The 15,087-nt window shown below is 48.0% G+C and overlaps 1 protein-coding gene across 1 annotated transcript in view; it reads left to right on the top strand.

Moving 5' to 3' along the window:
• The window catches only part of SYN3 (synapsin III), a 404,870-nt gene that overhangs the window by 339,784 nt on the left and 49,999 nt on the right, over positions 1-15,087 (top strand). Inside the window, exon 8 of the mRNA XM_054696079.1 lies at positions 9,175-9,237. Coding sequence (XP_054552054.1) covers positions 9,175-9,237 — 63 coding nt within the window. The remainder of the gene's footprint in view (positions 1-9,174; positions 9,238-15,087) is intronic.

The raw sequence follows: 15,087 nt of genomic DNA on the forward strand, positions 1-15,087 counted from the left end.
ATACAGAGCTTCTAACACTTATGTGGCTCTCAGCCTTCTGTATTTCTACTTTCATTTGCTAATGAATTCATTTAACGCTTCTTGAATGCCTATTCTGTTTGGGGCAAATAATGAGAAAAACTGAACACTGTCCTCACCCTCAGGGAGCTTCAGCAAACACAGAAATAACTATTGAAGGGTAATCACAGTTTTAGCTCTGTTGGTGACATCAAAAACCCCATACCTCAAAACATCCTCTGAATGGCTTTGAAGGTAGCCAGGACCTAAGATTTGGAAAATTAAGGTCCTTTTCAGAGGGGAAGGGGTGATAGTCTTTAGAGGGGGAGAGAGAATACGAAATACCTTTCTCTCTCTTAGTGGGCAGCCAATATCAATATTTCTAAATACTTCTTCAACTCTGGCTGCACACTGCCAGGTTTTATCCTGTAAATCTAGTGTAATCTTCTATTTAGTATGGTGAGATCTGACCCACCATCGCTGTAGTGATAGTGCCTTAAAAATCGTAGTTGTACTGAGATACAGTTCATATTTCATAAAATCAGATTTCAGCCCCTGGACCTTCTTGCCTCTTGATTCTTCTCTTTATCAACTTGTTCATCGGCCGACAAAGGCAGTGAGAATGTGCCAGAAGCAAAATCTTCTTTGTTCTAATAGTTGGAGTCTCAATTTGGCTCAGATCCTCACTTTCCAAGGCTGAAGAAACCATGGGGAGTGAGGCAGACAATTATGACACCCACAGGGTGCAAGTACCTGCAAGCCAGTGTGGGTTTGCCAGTTAAAAATTCCCCTCCTTCTCAAATATCACAAATTCATGAGATGCCAGCTGCCTGTGGTCATCATTTCTGGTCCACAGCTCTGTCAACCCCTCCGGACCGACTCCTTGTCTAAGATAGTCATTTGGTCTGCAGTCAACAGAAATACACACCCAGGCCTTTCCAGCAGCATCCATGCAATGGAACACTATTTAGCCCGGCAAAGGGATGAAGTAATGACCTATGCCACAACATGGATGAGCCTCAAAAAGTAGCCCGCCACCAAAGGTCAAGTATTGTATGATTCCATTCATATGCAATTTCCAGAATATGCCAGTTTACAAAGACAGAAAGTAGACCACTGGCTACCAGGGGCTGGGGGATGGGATGAATAGGGAGGAGCAGGTAATGGGAATAGAGTTGTTAGGGGGAAAAGGATGTCCTAAAGCTAATTCCATACCGGCTTTGTGGACTCCACCCCCACCCCAGGCCAAAGCCATCAGGACATTGGGAAAGACAAATCCCATCACCACCAAAGGGAAGGTGGCTGGGACCTGAGGGTGGGGTTAAGCAGCCAGGTTTGGTATAAAACCAGACATGTGGGCTTTGGCGGGGGGGGGGGGTTCCCTTTTTTGGCTCTCTACCAGCTCACAGCTCTCGGCCAGCTCTTGGAGTGCCATTGGGTTTCCAGGTCAGCGGATCGGGTAGGACGCGTTAAAGACTTTATTTCCCTATTTTCTCCCTGAGTTGTACATTTTCCTTATTTCCTTTTCCCTTGTAAATAAACCTTTTATTAACCTTGTGTGTGTGCCTGTAGTGGAGTATTAATAAGTTCCCTTTAAGCTCGCGGGTGAGGACCCACAGCCAGGCACCCCGTTTTATATCAGGGCTACTCCATAACAGTGTTACTTTTTGAGTGATGAAATATTTTGGAATTAGACAATGACAATACTTGCATAATTCTGAATGTACAACAAACACTAAATTGTCTCCTCTGATTTTTTTGATACAAGAATTGTATCTCATAAAGTAAAAATCAAAATCAACAAGCAACTATAAACCAGAGACACACTACAGGATGGTGGGGGGAGAAGGGAATAGGATTAAAACAAGGGGGGGTGGGAATTATACGGGGACTATAACCAAGATGAAAATGCATACATTGTGCAAAAATGAAAAATGATGTAAAAAAATATAAAATAAAATTTTTTAAAAAATAAAATAATTTTCTGTACCTTAAAAACGAAAGAAGATTTGTATCTTAATACATCTGGTTTTTTTAAAGGCACTATCACTGCAGCAGTGGTGGGTCAGCTCTCCCCATACTGAATAGAAGATTACATCAGATTGACAGGATAAAAACCAGGCAGTGTGCAGCCAGAGTGGAGTATATTTCTACATAATAATAAATAGAATCATCTTATAAGAAAGGTGTATCAGATCGGCCCATCCCATTAACTTAATGACCTCCAAAATGTCCACAACTGCACCAGGTAGTCACTGGGCATTTGGGATTGACATTGAACTAACCAATGTTAGTTCAAGTGATCCGCAGGGAATTTCTGGCTCAGACCCAGCTAGGTATGCTCTGTATTTTACATACAAACTCAAATCTTCCCAGTAATCTTAATTGCTAGTGTGTTTATTCCCAATTATGGATGAAGCCACTGAGCTTCCTGGAGAAGCAAAAACACTTGCCTGGGGTGTTCCAAGAGGAAGTGACACCAGTGGTATTCAGTCCCAAATCCTTCTGACTTCAAAGTCTGAATTTGTTCTACCTCCTCATTCTATGGAACATCACAAATAGAGTTTCCCCGAACCACAGGAAATGATACCTCTTTGCTCAGGGACCCAAGTCAACAGGATCTGCTCTGTGCAACCCCATAAAAGAGTTCCTTTAACCAAAGTCTTACATTTACCTTTAACCTTAAAAGTGATGCAAACACATGTGGATGCTGAAATAGTGCAATCACTGCTTAGCTGTTTTCTAAAGTAACTTAAGGAAAGGAGCGATCATTCCCCAGGGTGGAACCATCGGACCTGTAAGGGGGCTTTTCCCCACCTAGAGACGAAGCTGGAACAAGACTGAATCAAAGGAGGGCCTCCCCAGTGGCACAGTGGTTGAGCACTGGGTTGCAAAGCTGCCCACGTCCTCTGTGGTGCTGGTTCAATCCCCAGCTGCTCCCCGGCCACTGGAGGAGGGTCTCACATGGCGCACAGACCTCTCCTGCCACCCGCTGCTCCCCTCAGCAGTGTACTTCGTCAGTCTGCCTGCTCTGCTCCCCGTTCTGGCTCTGGTGAATTCTCTCACCCTCCTGCGCTTCTGACTATACCCAGTGCTTGTTTGTATGTATGTATAAATCAATAAAAATCAATAAATCAATCAATCAATAAATAAATCTTTAAAAAAAAAAAAGACTGAATCAAAGGAAATGACAATGCAAAAACCAAGGGTGGGGTCTGGTTGAAATGTTCTATGACCTCATGTATCTGTGGGGGTCAGCTCGGCCTTGAGCACTTGGGATCATTCAGACCCTCCCCAGACGCAGCTTCGCTGGGATATTGTCTGGCTTGTGGGCGGCACCCTGGAGAAGCCCCGTGGGAGGAACACCCGGGCCTGTCCTGTGCCATAAACATCAGAGGGGTGAGAACAAGAAAAGCATATTTGCAGACAAATATTGCCATCCTATCGGTATGTTTATTTTTGACTATTCCGTTTCTCAGGGAAACAGGAAATGTAAGAGAAAGGAATGTTTGTATTTTCGTAGGGCAGGTTTAGTTTAATTTTTCTAAATATGCTACCAGTATTTTTCCAAGACATACTGAAAGGAGTTTGGTGCAGGCGTTGGAAATACAGCAAGGGAGGTGCGAGGGTTCAGAGGTTGCCTTCTAAAGGCAGAGAGCATGAGGCTGGGTAGTGAGACCACAGCTCTCACCCAGCAGGCGTTTCGGGGGCCCTTCCTGCACACCAGCCCTGGCTATGGGGCAGACAAGAAAGAAGTCCCAAGGGATCCCGATCTTGGGCCCCTGGGTGCATGGCAAGACCATCGACTGAGGTTGAGGTACAGGAAAAGGAGAGAGCTTTTCTGGTGGGAAGTTCATGAGCTGGGTTGGAAATGATGAGTTGGAGTAACCTGTGGGCCCACGGGGGCCCAGGGTTCAGGAGGCAGAAAATTCGAGATAAGTGTGAGGGCTCAGTGACAAGCATCAACAGACACAGACAGAGTTTATAGTCTAGTGAAGGAGTCTGACCTTATTCCAGCAACCACACAGATAAATTACAAACACAGAGGTGCCAACAAGAGGAAAGAGCGGACCATGAGCTGGACAGGGAGGTGACAGTCAGCCTCTTGGGGAAGTAACATTGGAGCTGTGATCTGAACGATGAACAGGAGACTGGATGTCAGAGAACTACATGTGCAAAGGCCCTGTGGCCAGGGAAGCAAAGCTAAAATCAGGGGTAGAAAAAGGTCAACAAGCCTGGGTCAGACATGCTGAGGGAGGAATCTGTATAAGATGGGGAGTTGGGCGGGGGGAGGCAGATCTCAGAGCCCTTAGGTACGGTCAGGAGTTTTATTTATATCAACTTGTTTTCTCTTGACCTGTTTCATTTCTCTTAGTGACATGTGATGGGCTTGTCACAACATTAAAGGATTACAAAGCGCTTTCAAAAGTCATCTTGGCTATTCTCCTTGCTCCCAACAGGAGTGTCTGTATTTGCAGTGCTTAAATTCCAAGAAAATTCTGTCAGCTATTACATCCCAAGGTTAAGGTTCATCAGGCACCAGCCTGGATGTTTCTGTCCTCTGTTTTGAATGAATCTTTTTGAACGCCTGTAACAAGCCCTGTTTCTGGGCCACCCCATTTCATCTTGCTCCCTGTTCACAGCCTGGGCATGAGCTTTCCCTTCCCCTTCACTTCTCCCCTTCTTGTTTCTAAAGAGAGACCAACCGAGTCCCGTACATCAACCTTTGATGTCCTCCTGCCTGCCCTGGTCACCATGCCCTTGAGATCATAGACTAAGGGAACAGGAACTGGCATGAGCACCATCCCATCCCCTGCCACGTGCCAGGTCATGGCATCCTCAAGCTCGATGGAGCCTCTCCACTGGCAGTGACCCTTTACTGACCCGCACCAATCATGTCAGTTCCTCAAATGACCGTCCTACTGAGCAGTGAAGAAGCCACGTCACAAGTTGTTCAGGCACTTGCCCAAGGGGGGCTAATCCATAGTGATAGAGCCAGAAGGGAACTCTGGGCATCGTCCTGGCTCCTGGGCTCCTGCCATGCCCTGAACTGCTGGCACAAACAGAAATCAGTTTTGTCTTAATGTTCCCCCCTGACAGATCAAAGGAGTCGACACAGTTCTGGGCACGTAGAAGCACTTGATGACAGAGGGCATCATTTTTCAGAAGCAGCTCTGTATGGTGGCAGGGCGGTGGGCTCTGGCTGAGTCCTAGCACCTCCACTTTCTTGCTCAGTGATCTTAAACAAGATGGTTCACCTCTTTTAGCCTTTATGTCTTTGAATATAAGATGGGGATAGAAATAAGGGATAGGGGCCTCCCCGGTGGTGCAGCAGGTTGAGCACAGTGCTGTGAAGCTGTCTGCAGCCTCTGCAGCGCAGGTTCGATTCCCAGCTGGCCAGGGAGATTCCCACATGGTGCAGCAGACCTCTCCTGTCTCACCTGCTGCTCCCCTCAGCAATGTATTTCAGTCAGTCTGCCTGTTCTGTTCCCTGCTCTGTCTCTGGTGAATCCTCTCACCCTCCCACGCCTCTGGCCTGTACTCTAGCTCTTGTATAAAAATAAATAAATCTTAAAAAAAAAAAAGATATAGGGGATAGACCTCATGGAAGTGTCAACAGATTAAAATGGAGAGTAAAGCTAAAGTGCTGGCACCATGCCTGGTTCTCTACCAGTGTTCCCCAAAGCAGGAGCCATGGTTACCAGACCCTCCAGAAGAATCTTCCTGCACCTGTTTTGCACACTAGACATTGGCCTGCTGCAGCCAAGCTGCTGACTGCCTGGTGCCCGCAGAGTAGAACCCCAACACCTCCTGCTGCCATCAGGGCCCCCAATCTTCCCATTGCCCTTGTTTCCACCCAGATTCCACTGCTTCTCCCAACAACTTGTCCCCACGTTCTCCTGATTCTGTCACTCATGCATCTGTCATCTGTCCCTGTCTCGGGGGGCTTTGTCTCACGCCATCCAACAAAAACACCACACATGCTGTCTACGGTGTGAGGCCTGGGGATACGGTGGTACACAGAACAAGCAGGCACCTTGTTTTGTCAAGAGTACTTGCCAGGGAGAGGAGAGATGGACACAAAGGAAATGGATCTAGACTTACAGGGCAACCAGGGCTGTACAGGGAGTGTTCAAGGTGTAACAACAAAGGTTAGATGCATCTACTTTAGTCCAGTGACCAGGGAATACTGTGTGGGGATAGAGCATTTCAACTCGGATCTCAGGTGTGAGAAGTCTTGGGCCTGAAAGAGTGGTAGGCAAAGTCTTTCAGAGAAAGGGGGCAGCATGAGCAAAGGCCCTGTGGCTGGAAGGAGAATGGCCCAGAGGAAAGAACTAAAAGACCCGTTGGTTGGAATAGAACTGATAGGCTGCAGTAGGGTGGGAAGAAGGAAGAGACATAAGATGAACTAAAAGAGGTGGCCAAGAGTTACATCAGACGGAGCCTCCCAGACCGGGAATAAGGCCCAGCTCCTCCTGGAAGTCTCCCCAGGCTTCTTGGGTCCTTGATTTCCAACTGCAGATGCTTCCAGGTCTTGCCTGCTCCATCTCTTATCCATGGGCAGACCCTGAATATCTTTAAATCTGCAGAGTCCTGAAGGTAGAGGGAATGGCCTCCTTCTGTGGGGAGCGGCACCGACCTTTCAGTGCCCTGCCTCCACAACTTGAAGGCAAGGTCAGTGCTATGCTGCTCCAGGCTTCTACCGCTCTGACTCCAACCCCCCATGAACACACCAAGCATGACAATGGGTCACCCCCACTTATTTTGGTTTCTTGGGAGACTTTTGAATAGGTCCCTTATCAGGGCAAGGATCTCTGGTTTCAGAACGTGAAGTGTCCCTTCTACCAGGATGTCAGGCCACTCAGCCAGCTGGCAGCCCTGAGCCCTGGAGCCCCCGGGGGCATGTGAGCCGGGGCAGGGAGCCCGTGAGAGACTGGTGAGGGCCTCATGTCCCCCGGGAACTAAATAAAGCTATTGTTGGGAAGGGAAGAGAGAAAATAGCCGACAAGATGTTTTTTGTCCTCTGTGACCTGTCTGTGCTCCGGGAGGGCTGGCATGTTGCAGATGGGTGGAGGTGGGAATGCCCTTTGAGACCCATTTGAACAGCTTGGGAAGGGCAAGGGTGGGGGTAGTGGGGAAGACATGGATGGCAGGGAGAAGGCCGCCGTTTCCTAACTGCCTAGATTTAGGCTCATGGTTTGCTGCTGATTTCATTGTCTACCATGTGGGCGCCGGGAAGAAAGCTAGCCTGTATCAAGTGCCTGGCACCAGTCCTGCCCCTTACCAGACACTCAATAAATGCAGTGGTGGGCTCGCTCGATTTGCAATACCATGATACCCACTCTCTTTTCTTTTTTATTGAAGTAGCATTGAATTACAGCCTGTCAGTGTCCGCATATACTACTTAAAGCTTCTCACTGAAAGTCCAGTTCCATCTTTCCCCATACATTTACCCAGTTTCCCTCCCAGTGGCCACTGGTATAAGTTTATTTTTGTTATAGTTACTTCATTTGCTTATTTTTTTTAACAAAGTGCCGTTGTTTTATGTCCTTGTTGATATTTTGACAGTCTAGGATTCCTTATGTGTCCCCATGAGTGAAATTACAGAGATTTGTCTTTCTCCTTCTGACTTATTGCACTAAACATCATCTCTTCTAGGCCCTGTTGCAAAGGGCAGGGCTTCATCTTTTCTATAGCTGAGTAATATTCCACTGTGTGTCTCTACCACATCTTTATCCACTCATCTGTCAATAGGGACTTAGGCAGTTTCTGGCTCTTGGCTATTATGAAGAAGATCAGCGTGTCATACTCATGACAAACTTGGAGTCTGACAGACCCAAGTTCAAGTCCCAGCTCACCCCTTCCCAGCAGCTGCCTTGAATCTCAATATTCTTATCTGTGAAAAGAAAATGCCCTTTCCTGGTTGCCTGTGGAGTCTAATTGAGATGAGGTCCCTCAAATCGCTTTGTGACTCGTGGGGGTCGGGTCCCCTTTGCAGCAGCTCCTTTGTGTCAGACGAGGCACTGGGCATCAAGAGGGAAGGGGTCCTCCTTTAGGGTCGCTGGGTGTCCAAATGGACAGTACTGTCAGGGGACAATCCAGGACACAGGAACCGCAACAGAAGCCTGTGCGGCACAGAGACTGGAACATGATTCCTGCTGAATGGGACTCAACCACATAGAAGGGGTGATGTTATTGCTAAATAACTACTACTAAACAACTGGAGAGGATAAAGGTGGCTCTCAACTCCAGATGTATTTCCAGACACCAAGCAAACACATCTCAAGCAACATATGAACAGCATGAAGGGGAAAACACAGAGCCTAGGGTTGAACCTGTTGTCCTCATCTCCTAGCCACGTGACCTTGGACAAGGGCACTCTCAAGGGCAAACACCAAATCTTTCGAGCCCTGCTGTCCTCCTCTGTATCTCAGGGGAAAGTGCGTGCTGTGGGGTGGGGACTGACTGAAGCATAGGTTCAGTATCTTCCTTGGGCCAGGCAATGTTCTAGAAGGTGGGGCGGAAGCAGGGAACCAAATGGGCCAGGGTTCTGTCCTCACCCGGTCTAACTCTCCAAAGGAGATAATACAGGCAGGCTCCCAGCACATGCTCGACACTGTGGCCAGTGAATGCTCACGGATGTGACCACTGTTTTTAAGATACCTCATAGGTCAGCATGGAGCGCTCTTCAAGGAGCTGACAAGAGTTTTCAGATACTTGAAGTTGTTGGGGGAGTAATGTAAGGCGGAACTGTGACGAAAGTGGCTAAGCTGCCATTTGCATGTAGAAACTACTGAATTCCCAGGAGATGGATGCTCTCACATCCCCATTTTACAGATGAGGAACCTGAGGTGCAGATCCTGTAGCAACTGGCCTCAGGTTGCATGAGGGTAAAGCCAGGATTAGAAACCAGTCTGTGAGCTCCGCTCTGCCATCGTCCAGCTTGGTGGCTGCCCCGGGTGGGCTGGTCTTAAGAGCTAGGAGCAGCCTTATGAGCTGGGAGCAGCCTTATGAGCTGAAAACACCAGCATTGAGGGTGTTTACATATCCGCAGTGGTGCTTGGTCAAAGCATCTGTGAAATTATCCGATAACAGAATCTTGCTACAGAATGGGCAGGGCCAGGGCCTTGGTGGTCATGCTTGGGGTTGCTAATGACGCTCTCGTGTCTCTTCCAGCTCACAGCCCCACACTTCCCCGTGGTGGTCAAGCTGGGACATGCCCACGCCGGAATGGGGAAGGTAAGTGCACCTACACTCACTCCCCTTAACATTCACATGACTCCCCCAAGCTACCTGCTCCCCAATATCTGCCCCCCTCCACCTCCACCTTCACCGAGTTGCCCAGAACAGTGTATTCGTGGACCCCAGAGGCTCCCCTCTGCTCCCCCACCCGCCGTCCTCTGAGCTCCTGAAGTGGAACATGGCCATCCTCCGCCTCTGTTCCCGTCGGCCGAACATTACCTGGAATTATTCATTGGTTTCTGTGATTGTGGCTTCAGAGGAATGGCTCCAATGAGTTTGTATAGACAGTGTTTGTTTCGGTGCTGCCGTCATCTCCACAGCTACATCTTACTCATTTCTTTGTCGCCCACAGAGCTAGCTCCTAGAAAGCAATGAATATACATGGCTTCCTGGAAATCAGTGCTTTTCTGCAAAACTGAGTAATACATGTGACACGGTCACGGCTGACTTGTTGTGACAAACTCTAGTGGTCAGACTCTCTCAGTTGCAAGTGTGGAAACTCACTCAAATTCAGGGGGAAGGATGCTTCCTTGGTTCAGGCCGTCAGGAAGCCTCAGAGAGTTCTAGATAGATCTGGGCATTACTGGATCCAGAAGTTCTAATGAGAATGGCCGGACTCAGTCTGTCTCTTTTTGTCTCGACTTGGTATTTTCTTCACGGAGTCAAGAGAGCTGTGGGTGGCCCACCTAGATCCTGGGGACGAAAGACCCAGCAGCTCTGTCTAATCTCGTGGAGGGCACGGATCAGCTTGCTTGGGCTGTCGCACCCTAGCAAATGGGTTCAGAGCTATATTCAGACCCAATTGGACCGTATGCTTAGGGTCCCTGCAGGAAAGGATTTACTCCCGAATATGGAGGGGGATGAGGGTCACCACGGGTTACCTCTCAAGCCTCAGGCTCAAACAGAACAGGTGAGAACATGTGAACCCCAGTGCTGCCATCCCTTCTGTGGGGACCTGAGTCTGGACAAGGCCCAACACAGCGTCCTGGACAGAGATGGAAGGATCCAGCAGCGACTAGCCACAAGTCGTCCCACCCCGCCGACCCTGGCTCTCCCATCCTGTTCTACCGGCTGTATCATCTCTTCCTACCCAAGCCCCACCAGGCAACCAAGGCCCCGAGGGGCCGGGCAGGCTCAGGGTGTGACCCGCAGTCTGACATGTGTGTGAACTTGAGCAAGTCTGGTCTCTTCGTCTGTTGAATTATATCATTCCAATAACTGGCTTTAGAATGAACCCCCTCTCTATAGTACATCTCCCTAAAAAGCACCACTATGAGGGCTGGGATTTTTACTGTTTTACACCATGGTATCCCAGGCCCCAGAACTGTCGCCGCCACCCCCCACCCATGCATAGTGGCCCCTCACTTTTTGGTTGAGAAGATAACTGAGTGACCCCCTCTTCAGAGACCACGCTTGGTCCCCTCCCATACCCTTCTCCACCGCTATCTTCTTGGTTATGGCCCCATCCCCCTGGCCCCCGGTGCTCACTCAGTACACACTTTTCTATCCACATCTGAATGGACCACTCGAACATTTACAGCCACGGCCCTCCCTTCTGTCCCAGATCTCTTCCTCCAGGGACTCCGAGTCACGCTTCCTCTCCTGCTTCTCCCCTCTCTCTGGTCACACCTTCACAGTCTCCTTCCAGAGTTTTCTTCCTGTGCCATCTTTACTGCATCTACTCCACCAGCACATTTTCTCTGAGTGCCTCACTCAGCTTCCCCGCCATCTGCAGGCCACCAGCCCCCAGTTGCATTTCCTATCCAGGCCACCAGGTCCTTATGTCCCATCACCTCCCCTGCCTGTCCAGTGGAAACCTCTGTGCTGATGTGCCCTCCCTGCCCATGATCTTCCCAGAAAGCACCCCCTCCTCATTTTCATCCTCATCCCCCGTTACCATTTCTGCAGCAGGAGCCACCAGTCCGTCCAGTGTCTCAGCATAGAAATCTGGGCCTCAGCTCCCCAGTTCCATGTCCAAATGATCATTTGCCCTTTGTTACTGTGTCTCAAACCTGTCCCTTTCTTGCCGTCCACTGCCACCATCTTGGATAATTCTGGAAAAGTTAGAGGCCCCCAAGAATTAAATTCTGTTTCTCAAGCTTAAAATAATCCCAGACAGGAAATAAAAAGAAGGAAATTCTTAAGGAGATTGACGCAATGCTGGGGGGAAGCTGGCATGGGGAGGGAGGGTCCCCTCTGAGAAACTCAGGCCCAAAAAGGATTTCCAGAATATGGAAAGGCAGATGCATCTCCAGGGATAAAAAATGTCACTGACCAGAATAAACTGAAGTTTGAAAATATACTGAGATCAAAGGAAAAGGACTTTTCTGTTCGGAAAGAGAAAACCATCAAGAACAGTCTGGACATGCCAACTGGGCAGATGATGTCATAGTCATGGCTGAGAGGGTGACACACAAAACTGGCACCTTCCATGGCACTTCTCTCTTCTCTCGAGAAGGAAGATTATCTGCCAGGGGACCAGCAAGAGAGCACCCCTAGCAGGATGCTGGCAAAGAAGTTGTCACTGAGCTCAGGGTAGCTAGAAACCTACCTCCAACCTGGGGATAAGATCACTGACCCATCCTCAGTTACGTTTGTTTACGCATTAGTGATGGGTACTGAGAATCAGCAGATGAATTTGGGGCCTAGTCCCGGTTGTCAAGGAGTTGGGAAGACAGTCCCATAAATAAATGAGTATAATATAAATGAGAGGTGCTGGGCGTATAATTGAAGGCCGTGTAGGGAGTACGGGGGTGGGAGAAAGAGCTTAATCCCACCTAGGGGGTAGAAGGTGGAAAGCCACTCCACATGGGGAAAACTGCATGGCTCGGTGTGCCTGGAGATTTAAGGAATTCTAACAAACAAGGAAGATGTGCAGACAGTAGATGGCCAGTACCTTCTTATCTTAAAAAGAGGTAATGGATGTCAGAGGCACATCGAAACACTGTCAAAATAATGACAAGCCATGCAGTTCAGAGAGCTCTTGGACAGGTCAGAGGTGAGCCCTGTGAGCTCCTTAGAACCAGTCGGGCCAGACCCAGTGTTCCTATGTAGGGAGGGAGGGTTCTGCACCCCTGGGGACATTTGGCCACATCTGGAGGCAATTGGGGTTGTCACAACTGGGAGTGGGGGAGGCACTGCTGGCATCTGGCATCTACCAGATGGAAACCAGGGATGAACATCCCATGGTGCCCAAGACAGCCTCCCACAACAAAGAATTACCCAGTCCACATGTCAATAGTGTCAAGGTTGAGAAACCCTGGACAAAACGAACTTTATTTCCTCTGTTGAAAGTCATACCAGACTAGAAACCAGAGGAAGCCGTGGTTGTTACAGAGTTCGACATGTTTCAAAGTCTGTTCCAAAGAATTATAATTATTCAAGATGCTTAAGGCTATTTTGGTCAAATAGGTTTGGAACAGTCTATGTTAAGTAAGTTTTTACTGTGGAACTTCTCTGAGTCACAGGTTTGCTCATATGTATGGAAGGGCTACAAGAACTTTAAAAAGTATGCAGAAATGCCCTGACTTACCTGGCCCCAGAAACATTTGGTCATTTTTTTAATTGAGGTGCTTGTCTTAATTAATTTATAAAAAAAAAACTCCTTGCGTATTAAGAATATTAAACTCTTCTCATGCTTTGCAACTATTTTTCTCCATTGGACAGTTAGCTACCTGTCCATTTTATTATCCTGTTTTTAACCATGTTTAAAGTTTTTCTTTCAATGTGGTTGAATGTACCCATCTTTGGGAGGCGGTAGGTGAGAAGGGCCAAAGGCATTGATTTGTCTCTAGGTTACACTACCTATTATGAGACCTTGGGTAAGTTACTTAACCTCCCCCACCTTCATTTCCTCTTATGAATGAGGATAATATTGTCCAAAGTTCTTCTCTTAGGTATTCCTACCCTACATGCATGTATGTGTGCACCAAAGCTTACAGCATCTTGCCCCTAATTCCCAAAACTCAGACACAGCATGTGTTTCCATTAATAATAGAATAGATAATTAAATGCCAGTATATTCAGACAAATGGACCATTTCCAGCAGGAAAACAAGGAACTACGTGGGTCTCACCAACCAGAGGCAAAAGCCAGACACATAAGAAGGTTTAATCATATGATTCCATTTATATAAAATTCAGAAGCTGGGAAACTACACTGTCACATTAGTTGGGATACATACGTAGGTGGTGCAACCTTTAAGAAAGGCAAAAACAAATTTATCCTAAAAGAATAGACATGACCTCTGTGGAGGAGGGAGATATTGTCATCAGGATGAGGCACAAGGCAAAATTCTGGTTCTTGACCTGGGTGGTTGTTTAGTCTGTGAAATATTCTACCAGCAAGTAATTTTTCAGGGAACCCCCAAGTCATGAGAAGTTCAAGTCACAATAAAAAGACAATCAGACTATTATAATTTTTTTATGACTCAATTACTCAAAATCCATAAGCAACAACAATTCAGACACATAAGAGTCCATTGAACTGTCATTTTTGTCTTTGCCATCCTCTGTACATGTTACATTTCGAAACAAATTAAGTTTTTAAAAATTCAGTCCAGGGCCTCCCCTGGTGGTGCAGGCTGTTGAGCACAGCGCTGTGAAGCTGTCGCTGCAGCCTCTGCAGTGCGGGTTCGATCCCTGCCGGCCAGGGAGCAACCCACATGGCGCGGCAGACCTCTCCTGTCTCGCCCGCTGCTCCCCTCAGCAGTGTATTCCGTCAATCTGCCTGTTCTGCTCCCCACTCTGTCTCGGGCGAATCCTCTCACCCTCTGGTACATCTGGCCTGTACCCCGGTTCTTGTATGCATGAATAAATTTTAAAAAATTCAGTCCACTCTTGGGACCCATTAATGGAGATCTGATATCAGAACAAAGAGAGCACTGTATGTTAGGGTCAGTCCATGGATGGAAGGCTGTGCTGGGCTCTGGGCTGTCCAGGGCTCTGGGTGTTTGTGGCCACCATTGACAAGTGAGAGTGTCCAGGGAAAATGAACTGAGCAATGAAGAGAGGAGTCATCTGGCCTGGAAAGGCGCGAGATGGTGCGGCCAGCTTCTTTACGACAATTCTGTGGAAGTGGAACAGGCCCCGTGGGATTAAGGTGCCAACAACGCAAAGGCCGGGGGTGTTGAAGGAGCTCTCTGTTAGTAATCAGAGGTGAATGTTGAAGGAATGGACGACCCTTTAGATCGCAGGTTCTCGGCACAGCAGAGTCGGCGCGCAGGTGGATGTGTCCTGGAGAGTTGTGAGAGAACGTAGGCTTTGTGTCAGGTCGTTGCCTGAGATGCTTGCAACTCCTGACATTGAGACAATTCTGTGTATGTTCATATGTGGATATGGCTTGAACTTTGAGGGTGTAAGTGTCTGCAGCGACTTTCAGCTTTTCATGGAGACTTATGACCCTCCCAGAGGTTAACACGCTCTGGAGGTAATGCCTCCATTACCTTCCAATGATGAAAACTTGGAAAATCTGGAATCAGAGTTTCTCGGTTAGATCTGGACTTTCCATTTACTGCCTGTGTGTCCTTAGGTAAGTTGCTTGAGCTCTCTGTTATATGGAAACAATCTCTCCCTCCTGGCGGCATCATGTGGACAGAATAAATCAGTGGAAGTTCAGGAGGGTGTGTGCCTGGTCAACTCACTAAATGAGCGCTTTTAAAGTCCACCACAAATATAAACTGTTATTCTAATTCCTTAAGTGCTTTTCTCAGCAGTAGCCCCAGGAGATGCCAAAATAACCAGCTCACCCCACCCTGGGAGTCGCCTTCATCTGGCTTCCCAGAGTGACAGGTTCTCAGGGTGTGAGTCCCAGCTCCTCACTCAGGAGATCAGCACCCAAGGAGAAGGG

Source organism: Talpa occidentalis, unplaced genomic scaffold (genome assembly GCF_014898055.3).
Source record: "Talpa occidentalis isolate TD23 unplaced genomic scaffold, MPIMG_talOcc4v2.1 talOcc4.16, whole genome shotgun sequence".
Lineage (NCBI taxonomy): Eukaryota > Metazoa > Chordata > Mammalia > Eulipotyphla > Talpidae > Talpa > Talpa occidentalis.